The 14,431-nt window shown below is 35.0% G+C and overlaps 2 protein-coding genes across 2 annotated transcripts; both read right to left on the reverse strand.

The window, feature by feature from the left end:
- Window positions 1–8,085: 8,085 nt before the first annotated feature.
- Window positions 8,086–10,049, reverse strand: LOC111899001 (berberine bridge enzyme-like 13). The gene has a single exon (XM_023894877.3). It carries the CDS (start codon window positions 9,667–9,669, stop codon window positions 8,086–8,088), a length of 1,584 nt encoding a protein of 527 aa, XP_023750645.1. The 5' UTR covers window positions 9,670–10,049.
- An 825-nt stretch (window positions 10,050–10,874) lies between these two features.
- Window positions 10,875–13,288, reverse strand: LOC111898997 (outer envelope pore protein 21B, chloroplastic). The gene is made up of 5 exons (XM_023894876.3): window positions 12,992–13,288; window positions 12,641–12,715; window positions 12,397–12,549; window positions 11,754–11,852; window positions 10,875–11,138 (listed from the first exon to the last, which is right to left on the reverse strand). Exons 1-5 carry the CDS (start codon window positions 13,142–13,144, stop codon window positions 11,055–11,057), a joined length of 564 nt encoding a protein of 187 aa, XP_023750644.1. The 5' UTR covers window positions 13,145–13,288; the 3' UTR covers window positions 10,875–11,054.
- Between the last annotated feature and the right edge of the window lie 1,143 nt (window positions 13,289–14,431).

Raw genomic sequence — 14,431 nt, forward strand, 5'->3', positions numbered from 1 at the left:
CTCTGGGTGATAACTCTGCTTGCTCTGCTCACCCTCGAAAGTACCACCGAACTCTGCAACTCTTCCCCTCGCGGGTTCTAACTATTCTTTCGCTAAGTACCACGGTACTCATCTAGGTATCTCCCCTAGATTACTCCTCTACTCAAATCCCCTAAAGGATTCCAACTAAATATTCTCACTCATCACATACTCAAAAGCACATCGCATATAACAGCAATTCCTAGGCTAAGGCATCACAAATCAGGCCACTCTAGTCCTAAGATATGGAATACCTAGCCCGTCTCTAGCATGCGATAATATCTCATAAAGTGCATCATAAATAGGTCATAGCACAAAAGTAAGGGTATTTTGGGAAATCATCGTTCGGGCTCTGGCTGATTGTACACACTGCTCTTTCTCGCTTTCTCTTTGAACTCTCATTCGCTTTAGAAAATTATTTCTTTGAAAACTTTTCTTACTTCCTCAGTTTGAGTCCAGAATTACCCGAAGGCGCATCCGAATCCCTCAAACCAAGGCTCTGATACCAACTTGTAACACCGAAAATTTCGAACAATTTTTCATTTAAAAATAATTGTTTAATTCTTAAAAAAAACACTTTCCTTAAAATCTCATTCATAATCGAATTACAAAACATAATTCCATTTTCACTTGCGTAATAAACCAGGATCCTCAAAACATGACTCTTTCTTTGGTGTGTACAATCGAGCCGGTGCCGTCCCGTGATCCTGAGAGAAACCTGAAACACATAACACAAAACACTGTAAGCACGAAACTTAGTGAGTTCCCCAAAATACCACATAAACACATATTAGCCACTCGAGGCTATAACTGTAACAACCCGTTATTTCCGGGCATTATAAACCGAGTCTTGTAACCCCTTTTGAATGTAATGGGAATATCAGCGATAAATGAATTATTCAAAAGCTCTGATTTGGAGTACGCTATGTAGTAGATATCGTCTTAAAGGTTCCAAATATATAAAGAACACTAAAATCTGAGTTATGGCGAAGAAGCTATGACCATTCTAAGATTTCTGTCAAAACCGACAACACCGATCAAACGGAAAATGCAAAGTTTCAATACGATAACATTTAGCCTTAGGTATCTAGATGAAAGTCATAGATAACATTAAACCGTGAGCGTACACAAAAAGAACGTCCAAATCTGACTTCGCATGAGGAAGTTATGATTTTTCAAAGAAATTCCTTAAAAACGATTAGTTATAAAATAAATAATAAAAATAATTTTGGAATTTGCCAATGGAGTCTAAACGAAAGTTGTAGATCGTAGTCTCACCTACGCGTGGATATAAAGACCATCGAAAACGGAGTTCGTATGAAGAAGATATGAATTTTTGAAGTTTATTAAATAAATAAATTATTTATTTAAATCAAAATTCGGATATTATCCGAAGGGGAGTCAGCGTCCTCATCCGAGGTACGCGCTGCGTACCCCTGTACGCCCCGCGTAACCGAGAGGATTGGCCTCTGATCGGCCACGTCGCACTATCCGAGGAAGCCGACCCGTCCGACCCGTCCGAGGCTCCGACCCGTCCGACCCGCCGTCCCATCCGACCCGCCGTCCCATCCGACCCGCGTACCCAGCAACCCGTCCCATCCGAACCGAGGCAGTCGAGGCTTCGGTCATGCATGACGTACGCGTACGCGCTGCATACGAGCGTACGCCCCGCGTACCGAGGCAGACCAGCCTTGCTATAAATAGGATGCGAGGGTTTCCAAGAAAAGGGCTCATTTCTTCTCTCTCTCTCACAGCCTTGCCTCGTTTTACGTGTCCGCTCAAACCCGAAGCTCTGGTCTTTTTGCTCAAAACACGAGGGTCGATTCTACTCCCGAGATTCCCGAGAATCCCGAGAAAAAAATCAGTTTCCCGAGACGAAACTCTGCCCGGTTTTCCATCTCGCTACCTTCAAACTGTCAAGTGAGTTCATATCCCCTTCGAACACTCTTTAAATACATTTTAAATGTTTTATACTCTTTTTGGGGAGGAATACAAGTAAACACATGACTAAAATCGTGTGAAACATTAACCTTTTGATATACTTTTCATACTGTTGTTTTAACTATCTTGTGAAGTTATTATGATACAAAACCCCTCACAACACAGCTTTACCCTCTTGGGATATAATATGTTTATAAATAGAAATATGTTTTATTTATACGTTTACATACAAACACATCATATCAAGGGTAACATTCTTTACTAAGTCATTTTATGCATTCAAAGAACTTATGATTTATGCTTTGTCAAACATTGTGAAAGAGGTTAAACTTTGCACACAAACTACTACCTTATTACAGACTTAGTTGAGAATCCATGAGTCGTGTATATCTTCAAACGTTACTTTCTTTATTAGAAAATAATGCTACAAGTCCTGTCTATAACCAGAGTCTCCCGTTCGGAGAACGTGTCAAATGTGTATAGATCTATACGGGAAGTCATGATCCCGCGCCCTGACTGTTAGCTACAGTCCGTCTTTTGGGGTGACAGTTGTCATAACGCTACGACGCCTGAAGAACGTCGCTACAGGCATATTATGTTTAGTATGGTTATAAAACTCATCGGATATACAATTATTATGGTATTATGCTTTTATGATCAAGTAGTCATTAAAACTATTCTTCATCTAATAAGTGCGATCTTCGTATAGCTTTACTATGTAAAACTATGACACGACTTACAAGCACGTCGCTTGCTTGCGATTTTCGGTCTTAGAGACTGACAGTTATGTCAGGAAAATAAGGGTTTTTCCTGTATACAAACCAAACAACTAATAGGAAAATAAGGGATTTTCTCGGTACAATTAGTTGTAATTTACATCACGAACATTCATATGCATTTCATACTTTTATAGGAAAATAAGGGTTTTTCTGGAAAACATGCAAACACTTTCGAATGGCATACATCTTCTCAAAACACCACTTATGAACTCACCAACTTAAATGTTGACACTTTTTCTTTGAAATAACTTGTATTCACAGGAAACCGCTAGCCAGGTAGCAACTACTTCTGAAGACTAACGCACTGGCGTTAGTAACATATTTTGGATCACCATTTTATATTTGATTTCTTTTGCAAACATGTAACATCTACAATCAGGTAAACTTTTCAAATATATTTATATTATGGTGGTGTGTACTTTCCTTTCTATGAACTGTTATGATACTGAATATGACGTCCTCCGCCCCCGAACGATTCCGTCGTTCTGGTTTGGGGGTGTGACAATAACTCTATGGGTCCGTGCACCCAAACTCCGTGAACCCTCAGGTTCTAACTCTGGGAACCTTCCGGTTCCAACTCTATAAACATGCACAACATAAATCACATAGACATCATGCAGTACAACACATAGCATACACATACTCTGACACATAACTCTGATTACCTACTCAAGGTAAAGTATAGTGAGAAGACTCACCTCGCGTATCTCGATAACTCGCAAATCCCGGAAGTCACTCGCGCTCGATCCTCCGAGCTATAATCCTCTTATAACATAATATACCTCTAATTAACACTTTCTCAACTAGGGTTGACTACCCCCATCAAGTCAACACTGGTCAACTCTGGTCAACGGTCAACTTGACCGGACTCGGCGAGTGCACTAGAGCGACTCGGCGAGTCTATACGTGTTCACCAACTCTCTACGATTCTCTTTTGACTCGTCGAGTACTCCCCTGACTTGACGAGTTCCACCTGGCATGAATCGCGGGGCCACCACGACTCAACTCGCCGAGTCTCGGGAACAACTCGGCGAGTTCCAGCTCGACTCAGTCCACCTGTCAACCCTCTCTAACTCTCCCTGACTCACTGAGTCGACCCTTAACTCGGCAAGACCACTCGCTGAGTGGTTAAGGACAAACTTCATGCTACTCGCCGAGTCTGTTCTTCGGACTCGGCGAGTCCGTGCCATGCACCAACTCAATCTCACTTCTGAGGTCAGATCCGCTCCAACAACTTATAGATCTGGCCCTCCCAAACACATTCATCACGTAAAGTTCATGTCTTGGCGCTCATAACACACCCCATGACTCATAAATGGTGTTTTGACCTCAAGCACAAGGACCCCAATCCAAAACCCCCCGTGGATTCATAAAAAGCTTGGACAAAGGGACACTCTGGACCTCCAAGGGTCCAGATCCAGAATCTAACTCGTTTATGGGACCAATTGGGCACTAGATCTAGCCACAAAAGGGCTCAACAAACCCTAAATCATCATGAACACCAACATAACAGAGAATGGCTCGAAAATAGTACCTCAAACGTGATGTTCTGGACCTCAAATCTTCAGGAAGTTGATCCTCTTGTCTAAAACTTCCTTTCCCTTGCTAAATAACACCTCCAATGGTTGATAATGGCTTCTTCTCTCACTCCACACGCTCAAATGCGCTAGGGTTTTGCTCTGGGGGCTGGTGAGCACAAATGACGGCCATAAGGCCCTTTAAATAGACCCCAAACCCGAGAAATTAGGGTTTCATTAAACAACGCGGACTCGCCGAGTTCATTCCTTGGACTCGCCGAGTCCAGGCGCGAACCCGCGTCCAGATCCGCGATCATACTCGGCGAGTCTAGGCTCCAAGTCGCCGAGTCCCCTCACAAATCATCAAAATAAATAAATGAATAATACCTGGGAATCCGGGCTGTTACAGATGTTCCAACCATACTATATGAAGATAATACAACTTGTATAGCTCCATTCAAAGAAAGATTTATCAAAGGAGACAGAACCAAACATATATCACCAATGTTTTTTTCCACTCATGATCTTCAAAAAGAGCGTGCCATCAACATCTAGAAAATTCAATTCAGTAACAACTTTCCTGACTGGCTTACTAAAGCACTTCCTACATCGAAATTTGAAACGATGGTACGAAACATTGCTATGCGGTGCTTCAAGAAAATCAAGTGATGTGCTAATCAGGGGGAGTTAGAAACATATTGTACTCTTTTCCTTAGCTATGTATTTCCCACCGGGTTTTCTTAGCAAGGTTTTTAACGAGACAATTGTTTCCAATATCTATTATTAATCATGTACTCTTTTTCCTTAATAAAGGGTTTTTCCCATGAGGTTTTACCGATTAAGGTTTTAACGAGGCATGATACAATCGTCATTCAAGGGGGAGTGTTATGAATTATTATTTAGTGAATGACTATTGGATTCTCCATATTCCCTCATTACTCTCCATAATTAGTGAGCATTATAGCAAACATTATTATGAGTTTTATGAGTGTAGTTATGCACCACCATAATGTGCATTCATATCATACATGACCTTTCATCTTCTTTCTCTAGTATAAATAGTGAATATTATGTATTATAAAGTTTGATGATTTCATCACAAATATTGGAATAAAGTTCTCTCTACTCTCATGTCTTTCTTTACTCTATAATTTATCTTATTATTTGATCATATTTTATAACAGTTTAAAGTTTGTTGGTTATTTGTCATCAAAGCATCAATACAAGTTATATTTCCATTTCTTGCTTTTAAGCATATCATTTAATGTAGATTTTAGGTTGAAAAATTAAATATAAATCAATGATGAACAATCAAAGTCATCGTAATAAGATATATTAGCTTAACGATTAAAAAAATACGTTGAAAAGCATACCAATGAGAAGTCTTGAAATACCTATACCTTCTATGGAAGCAAGCTCTATAAGTCTATCCCGCATGTAAAAAGGAACTGCAATTAACAACCTTTAAATCTACAGTAGGAACAATCTTGTATAGTATAATGTTAAAGATGCAATGCCCTTATATGCGTGCATATATGTTCAAACTACCAAATATAATAACTTCAAGTTTCATACAACTATGTAATTTACCCTTGAATTTGATGAACTATGGAGGCATGATGGAGAAAATTGGTTGGTATTGTGCATAATAATTAATATGACTAATATTATAAAAGCCCTAAATTTTTAACGTGTAATTGGAAAAAGCCTAATATTTTTTTTATTATTGTTATAACCACAACTTTCTCGTAAAATTATCACTCTAGCCCACTTAACGAGTTTCATGATTAACTTGGATAATTTTTTTTGCAAAATCAATCATAAAAGGTTTAAATTTGGTCCTTGAGGTTTGTAAAAAATTACACCACATGGTTTTTCAACTTAATTTTTTCGTTTTTTGTAAACTTTATTTATTTTTGTTTTTTCATAAATATATATACATTATTTATTTATTTTTTCAACAATTTGTTTTTATACCTTTTGTTTTCTATTTTTTTTTCTATTCTGGTTTTTCTAATATTTTTATTTATTTTGATTCAAGTAAATGAATTTGAATTCAATTTAAATTACTATAACAAGTTTTTTTTTATAGAGACTGACTATTATTATATTTTTTGTTCTTTCTTTTAGTTTATTATCAAATTGAAAAATATTATATTGAATTTAAACTATTGATATCACATATAGAAATATGATTTAATTTGCAAGTTATATAACATATTGAAACACTAATTCTCAATAAACAATCTAATTTTTTTAATTTTCACTTTTTCGTAACATAAATATAATAGCACTAAAGAAAAAAAGAATAAAAAGAAAATAAGTTGGACCGAAATTACAAATATATACATAAATATTTTATTTACTTGAATAAAAATAAAAAAGTTACAAAAACTATAAATTATCAAAATTATAATATACTAATATATTAATACATTTTATATTTTTTGAAAAAGATCAATAAAAAGTTAAAAATACTGAAAAAAAATAATTGGAAAACAAAATAAGAAAAAAATAAATAAAAAGAAGAAAAAACTAAAAATATAATACGAAAAAAAAATGAAAAAAACAAAAAAAAAAGACAGAAAACAAACTCTAATATACTCTATATATAGTTATATACACTAGAAAATAGAAACAAGTAAAAAGAAATCAAATTGTTGAAAAGTTAAAGAAATGAAAATAAATAACGTATATATAAAAAAAGAAAATAAAAAATGTATGTACATTTATTATAAAAAATAAAAATAAAAACTCGAAATTAAATAAAGTATACAAAAAACAAAAAATAAAGTTAAAAAATCATGTGGTGTAATTTTTTGCATACCTTAAGGACCAAATTTGAACTTTTTAGGAATGATTTTGATAAAAAAATAACCAAGTTAACCATGAAACTCGTTAAGTGGGCTAGAGCGATAATTTTACGAGAAAATTGTGGTCATAACAATAATAAAAAAATATTAGGGCATTTTTCAAATTTTTTTCTTGGAAACGGCCGAGAATTTTATAGATAAACCCACGCTAGCAAGAAACTAGACGAGGGCCAAGGAGTTACAGTCGATTACATATCAAGAAATAGAAAAGGGGGAAACTTTCCAACTCTCCCAACTACAAATTTATTTTCTACCCCTACATTTGATCCATAGATAAACTAATGACTTAGTATCCTCGACTGCTTGAGTAGGGAAACAAACAGACCTTTGAAATAGTCTGTTGTTCCTTGACTTCCAAAGCACCCATAACATTCCATAACAAATAGCGATGAGTCTTTTCCTACATTTTACACGGTTTCCCCATTTAGAAGTAAGATCAATGAACTCACTTACTGTGGTGACTGTCATATCATCAATCTCGCACCAGCTTAGAATTTTTCTTCGAACCATACTCGCAAACAAACAGTTGATAAGTATATGATATGCATCTTCCTGCTGATTTACACATAGACCACAAAATACGAAATCAATAAGAATGTTTCTACTGATGAGTGCCGAAGCACAAGGTATACGACCTTGCACTGCCCTCCAAACGAAGCCAACATCTTTATGGGAATTAACTTACACCGGCTGATCAAGTTATGAGAATGATTACAGGCATGTTTGTGTTCAATTAAGTGCCTGAGGGTCAAAACACAATAAATTTCATCAGGGGCGTTTTCCAATTACGCGTTAAAAATTTAGGGCTTTTATAATATTAGTCCTAGTTAATAATTAACCACATTTTGGTTTTCATTAGTGATGCAAATCCACATTTATGAGATATAATTAAGGCGTAGCCATACAAAGGCATGAATATGACAAACAAAATTAATGCATTATTCATTATTGATTCTACTAGCTAGTCCCTCTCGACAATCTCGGAATGCTCTGTTCATGGATGAAGAAGTAATCAGGGTCGAAATCAGCCTTGATTGCCACCAGCCTCTCGAAGTTATCTTTGAAGTACATCTTTCCCCAAGAAAGTCTCTTATCATCTATATCGTAAATGAATTCATGTTTATCATTCCTTCCAAGATCAAGATCTCTGAAGTTTGCATAGGCTTCTCTTGGAGAATTTGAAACATATTGGGTCATGCATTCGTAGAGCTTCCGAAGCACACCAACATGCTTCTCCTCCATTACAGGATCCATCCATGATGCTACATACTGAATCTTGAAAAGTACCCCTTTTCTGTGAGGAAACGGGGTCGATGACTCTAAAATCTCGTTCATCATTCCTCCATATGGATTCCATATCATCAATGGACTTCCTTCTTCATTCATTATCTTCCAGATTTCATCTAACCCTGATTCCGGAATTACTTGTCTCACAAAATCTGATTTTGCTTTAAAATAGTTCAAGAAAGATGGTTTTCCTTCAAGGAGGACAGAAGGTGGCACGTTTCTTGGGTATCCAGCGAAGAACATTACAGATTCTATCCAACTCATTTCAATACAATCCTCTTTCTGTAGACCCAGCTCGGGAAAATTCACGTTCATGATCTGCATGAGTCTATCTATTCCACCAAGAAACAATGCTTGGTAAGTTGTACTTACTGTTTTATTAGTTGTACCCGATACATTCGATCCAGCCAAAGTGACTTTGATAAAGAGATCTTCGTTAAAAACCGAACCCACTTCTTGCCATTTGTAAAGAATCTTGGTGGCGTCTTGTTCTAATGTTTTGGTAACAGCGAACACAGTCACAGTTTCAGGGACATTGACGAGTTCAAGTTTCCACGAAACAATGATTCCAAAACTACCCCCGCCACCACCACGTATAGCCCAAAAAACATCCTCCCCCATCAATTTCCGATCAAGAATATCTCCATTTGCGTTTATGATTCTTGCATCTAACACATTATCCGCTGCAAGACCATATTTCCTCATCATCGTTCCATACCCACCTCCGGTGACATGTCCACCGACACCCAAACTCGTGCAAATCCCAGCTGGAAATCCTAGGGTTTTGCTTCTCTCCGCCACTCGATAGTAAAGCTCGCCAATGGTGGCTCCGGCCTCCACCCAAACAGAATTTTCAGTAGTATCGACGTTAATACCACGCATCTTTGACAAGTCAATTACGACAAAACTAGAATTCATAACTGATGTGTATGACAACCCTTCGTAATCATGCCCTCCACTTCTAACCCGAACTTGAATCCCGAGCTTTTTGGCACAAATAACTGCGGTTTGGATCTGGGTTTCATTCAAAGGAGTGAAAATAGCTTCGGGTTTGGGAGTTGATGGGGTTGTGAAGCGAAGATTTATGGCTCTGGAGGTGAGAAGTGGGGTGAAGTCGGCGTAGTCAGGGGTGAGGAAAGTGTTGGGGACTAGGATGTCGGAAAGACATTGCAAAAAGGTTTCTTGGATTTGATGTGAATATGAAAATGAAGCAAGTGATAGTAGTAGGAAAAGAACAAATCTTGAAGAAGCCATGTTTTTTTTTCTGCATGAGATGGAGGGTAAAATACAATTTTATATTGACGAAGGTTTGACCAAATAAAGGTAAAATTAATTTGGGCAGTTTTCTCTTTATTCATTAAGGTGGTCTCATTGAATTTTGCAATTTAATAACATCTTAATAAGTTCTTTACTTCTTTAAGTGACATTTAACAAAAAATCGAGTTCTTGAAGATTTTGTTTACGTTGGTAAATAGACTTCTTTTGAAACGTTTCTAGAAGAACATCAGAACATGGAAAAAAAAATAAAAAAATAAAAAAATAAAAAAACATAAAAAAAATAAACATTTAATAAATAGAGTAAATTACACAAATGGTCCTTATGGTTTAGGGTAATTTGTGTATTTGGTCTTTAACTATTTTTTTAACTCGGAAGGTCCATACTATTTGTTTTTGCTACCCGTTTGGTCTCTGTCTTATCTAAAAAGACTACTTTACCCTTGATTTTTTTAATTTATTTAAATAAAGACACCCCCAACCTTATCCTCATCACTTTACATTACAATTATATTACCCATCATTTTTCCCTATTTAAATAATAGTCTTTTTAGGTAAGACATGGACCAAATGCGTAACAAAAACAAATAGTATGGACCTTCCGAGTTAAAAAAATTAGTTAGAGACCAAACGCACAAATTATCCCAATCCATAGGGACCATTCGTGTAATTAACTCTAATAAATAAGATGTTACATGTGGTAGAAGTTGGAACTTAACATTCAAATTTTACTATAACAGAAACAGTAGTCGAGACTCAAGAATAATCATTTATATCTCTTTTCCATTTTCTTTTCAAAAGCTAACGACAAGAAAATCTTTTGACCTTTGATTATATTTTGGGAAAAGTTGGAATTTTATCCATTAGCATTCATCTCAATAGCAGTTAAACACGCCAAATGTTACAACGGTTCGAAAATAAGGTGTTTCGATAAACAAAAAATCTCAATTTCTCAAAGATCATGTAAATTCACTTTCTCCTATTGATATTTCTCCTCTACGCCTAAGCTTCAAAAAATTCAATGTGGGATACTCCTTTAGTTTTATTTTAGGCACAAAACAGAAAGCACATTACTAGAGAGTATATAATTGTTTAATAGATAGTATATGGTTGTTTAAAAACCTTAAAAAGTCTTAGAATTGGGGAAATACGAGTATAATATGTTTTAGCCCAATGGATTAACATGAGACAAAAATACACTATTTGGCATTAACAAGATGACTGATTGTGAATAATAACAAGCATGTATCAAAAATCTTAATTTAGTAGTTTTGGGCTAATTCTACAGAGCTACACATTAGTTCTTTTTTTTTTCTTTGCAATTGAGACTTGTTAGAAAACAACAACATAATGAATTGTCCATCTCATAGGTGGTATCTCACATTCCATCTTCCATTAATATCAACATTAAATGTCCAATTGTTTTCCCTGACTTGTACATACGGAATCTGCAACAAAAAGACACATGAGATTACAAACATTACCAATAAAATTAACAAACAAAAAAGATACTATTATTATTAGAGAAAGCAACTAATTACAATTTTACATGTTGATAAGTTACAAAATGCCAAATTACATAATACCAATGCACTTTATTCTCTCTACCAATATGGACAATCTACTTAATTTGTATCCATCATAGCAACCTACTTATATTTTTAACTCATAATACCTATTTACTTATGTTTTTTTTTTATCTAAAACAACGCCACTTTATCCTTTTTTTACAAATAATACCAATGTATTTATATTTGTTACATATTGCTATTATCATTTAAAAACTCCAAGTTTCTATTATTTGCAAGATATTGTAGATACATTGCAATCTATATGTAAAGAATATAAGTATGTTGCTATTATAGGTTACATATTGCTATTATCTGTTAAAAAGGGAAGTACATTATTATCATGGGTAAGGAGTAGCTGCAAGAAAGCTGATTTTGAAGGTTTATATAAATTTACATAACTGTCCCTATCTTTCATTGGATGATTATCTGAATCATGATTCTTCAAAGTTTCAATAATTATTTTCAAAAAGACACATTAAATATGGAAAATACCTTGTCAACGATTTCCATGCCAAGTTTGAGTCTTACATCTTGGTCTTTCTGAAAATCTAGCATGTTCCATACCAACTCAAGAGCTCCCTGTGGTGTTGGCTGTTTAAGAGATAAGCAAAAAAGAAAATAACTTTTTAGATATTACACAAATATATTCATACCTTGAACACTAGCTAATTAAGAAAGTAACATTTTTTATTTATGGCAAATGAATCTTGATTTGAAGTTTTCAAGTGTTTGCTTTATGTCATTTCTGTGAAAAAGGACAAAACTTGGATTATATTCAATAGTTTATAACCTCTTAAATTGCTTGAGTTAAAAAAAAAAGGATCATTACTTTGATAATAGTTTAGACCACGGTATTTGTTATATGCTAGAAACAGTAATGTACTTCCATTGATTTGTTTTTATATCATAGACCTTCATGTCTTCTTTTTACAGCATTGTTACTTTGAATTTTCTACCCAATTATAACAATGTCATACAAATACAAAGCATATTTCTTGCATTTAGCACTTTAATATAAAAATTATATATGAATTTGAAAGGATAGGCAAAACAACATTGGCAGGCCAACCCAATTTCTTTTGACCCATTACTTAACCTGCTATTATAATATCAAGAAAATAAAATTTCCACACACCTGAGTCAACTCTTGGTCAATATTGCAACGCCCTTTAAGAACAAAGTTCACATCACGATTGAATGAAACTGGATATGCTTTTTTCCCACGCAAGGTGCAATGGAGATTTTCATTTTTATCATAATGCAATCCAGCTCCAAGGCTAGCTGAAAGCTATATCAAGTAAGTAGATGTGTTAAAGATTGTTAATTTAAGCCTAGTTTGCTAAAAGATTCATAACTTAAGGGTAGAAATTGTAACATACAGTAGGATAGGAGTGTCTAACAAGTGCACACAAGAAAGTTGGAAGCCCAGTTCCTGTATCAAGCTCTCCGCTAAGCTGCAATATTGGAGAATTAGATGTCAACGTAAAGCACAAGTTTTTGAAATCCCTAATTTGAACCGGAGTTAATCTTCTTATCAAATTAATCAAAATGCAACAGAATCAGGAGCTGATTTCTTTCAGTAACGTCATTGATACACAGATAAAACCCAAACAGAAATCCGGAACTCCTTATGATCAACAAAATCAAAATCAAATAAAGACAGTTCAAAATTGCTGCCAATAACGATAAGCAAAAGATATAGTTTGAAACAAATGGTGTGAATTTGGAACCTGAAGTAGCGTGTTGGAATCGATTTGGAGCTTCTGCTTAGCGTGGATTTTGAGAGCACTTACATCTCCGGCGTATTTCACCGTAGGAGGATTCTTGTTTGTGGCGATCCTGAGAGCGCGTGATTCTCCACCGTATCTTAAGGAAGTATCCATTTCTGCGAGGTCGATTATCAGAAGCTGTTGGTAAAACTAAAACCCTAGCTATGGCGGAGATTCTTATATATACTGTACTTCAGGCGTAAGCAATTTTGTCCCTCTTGTGGATAGAAAGCCAACGGAGCATAAATTGGAAGTTTGGGACTTTGTGCAATAAATTTAGTTGTCTTATTTTAGAGATCTCCTTTATTTTATCTTTTTAGACTTTAGATTGTTAATTTATTTTAAAATAATATTTTATCCCTCAAAAAAAAAAAACTTAAAGTAACAAATAATTCTATAAAAAAATATTTGAGCAACCATATACTTATAATTTATAAAATAATAGTTCTTTATGCACATATTTTCTTTATTTTCAAGTTAAAACTTAAAACCTTGACTAATAACTAAACAAATCTACCATCCTTAGGGTGGCTTGGAGTTTAATGGGCTAAAGATATAATATGGACTACTACCATATATGATTTTTTTTCTTTCTTACCTAATTTCCAACAAAATCAGGATTGTTTGATAACATCTACATCTGACATTCATGGACGTCTTTGAGGATATACGAGGTGGGCGACCGTACATAGCCCACATCATGGAGGGGCCCCAATTTTTACATAGGATTCATAATAGTAGACTAGTAATCCAAGTTCGGAAACAAAATTGATTCAAGGGTATCGTCACCAGGAGAAAGTCAGTTCACCTTCTGATTCTCGCAAATCTAAGTCGGAAGTCCCTATGACGTTACTCCTTCTCTTGAACCCACTAATTAAGTCATTGAGGGTGTGTTTGTTTGATTGTTGATTAACTGATTGTTTCAAAATCAGTGAGCGTCATCTTATTCGGAAGTCAAATTTGTAAGTTTCAAGATCCAATAAGATCGCTCAATTTCATATTTGTGATTAATTTATTGTTTCAATTTCAAAAATTATAATTGATTTTCTTATAAATTTGATGCTCACTTGTTGTGCTTCAAAATTAGAATCGACCTACTTATGTTGTTTCTTTTGTGTTTGATTGTTTTAATTTCAGTCGATGACATCTTTTAAAACAAGATTTGAACAATAAAATAAATATGAAAGAATTATGATTTTGCTTGAAGGAATTTGATGACAAATATATCAACTTGTGTTGTATCCGTCTTGAAGTTGCACTTAAATATAGCAAGCAATCAGATGTTGACGTCAATGAACTTAATCTGGAGTTATATCTGGTTGACAAGTTCTTACCAAGTGAAACCACTAACCCACCGATGTTTTAAAATATATGAAGAAGTCAACTGTTTTCCTGATGCAT

This window comes from Lactuca sativa, chromosome 2 (genome assembly GCF_002870075.4).
Source record: "Lactuca sativa cultivar Salinas chromosome 2, Lsat_Salinas_v11, whole genome shotgun sequence".
Classification (NCBI taxonomy): Eukaryota; Viridiplantae; Streptophyta; class Magnoliopsida; order Asterales; family Asteraceae; genus Lactuca; species Lactuca sativa.

Excerpts from the sequence above, each read along its gene's own strand:
- LOC111899001 (XM_023894877.3), bottom strand. The coding sequence starts at position 9,669 with ATGGCTTCTTCAAGATTTGTTCTTTTCCTACTACTATCACTTGCTTCA.
- LOC111898997 (XM_023894876.3), bottom strand. The coding sequence starts at position 13,144 with ATGGATACTTCCTTAAGATACGGTGGAGAATCACGCGCTCTCAGGATC. Across the intron at positions 12,716-12,991 it reads ATTCCAACACGCTACTTCAG|CTTAGCGGAGAGCTTGATAC; the intron begins GTTCCAAATTCA and ends CCAATATTGCAG. Across the intron at positions 11,139-11,753 it reads GCATGGAAATCGTTGACAAG|ATTCCGTATGTACAAGTCAG; the intron begins GTATTTTCCATA and ends TTTTTGTTGCAG.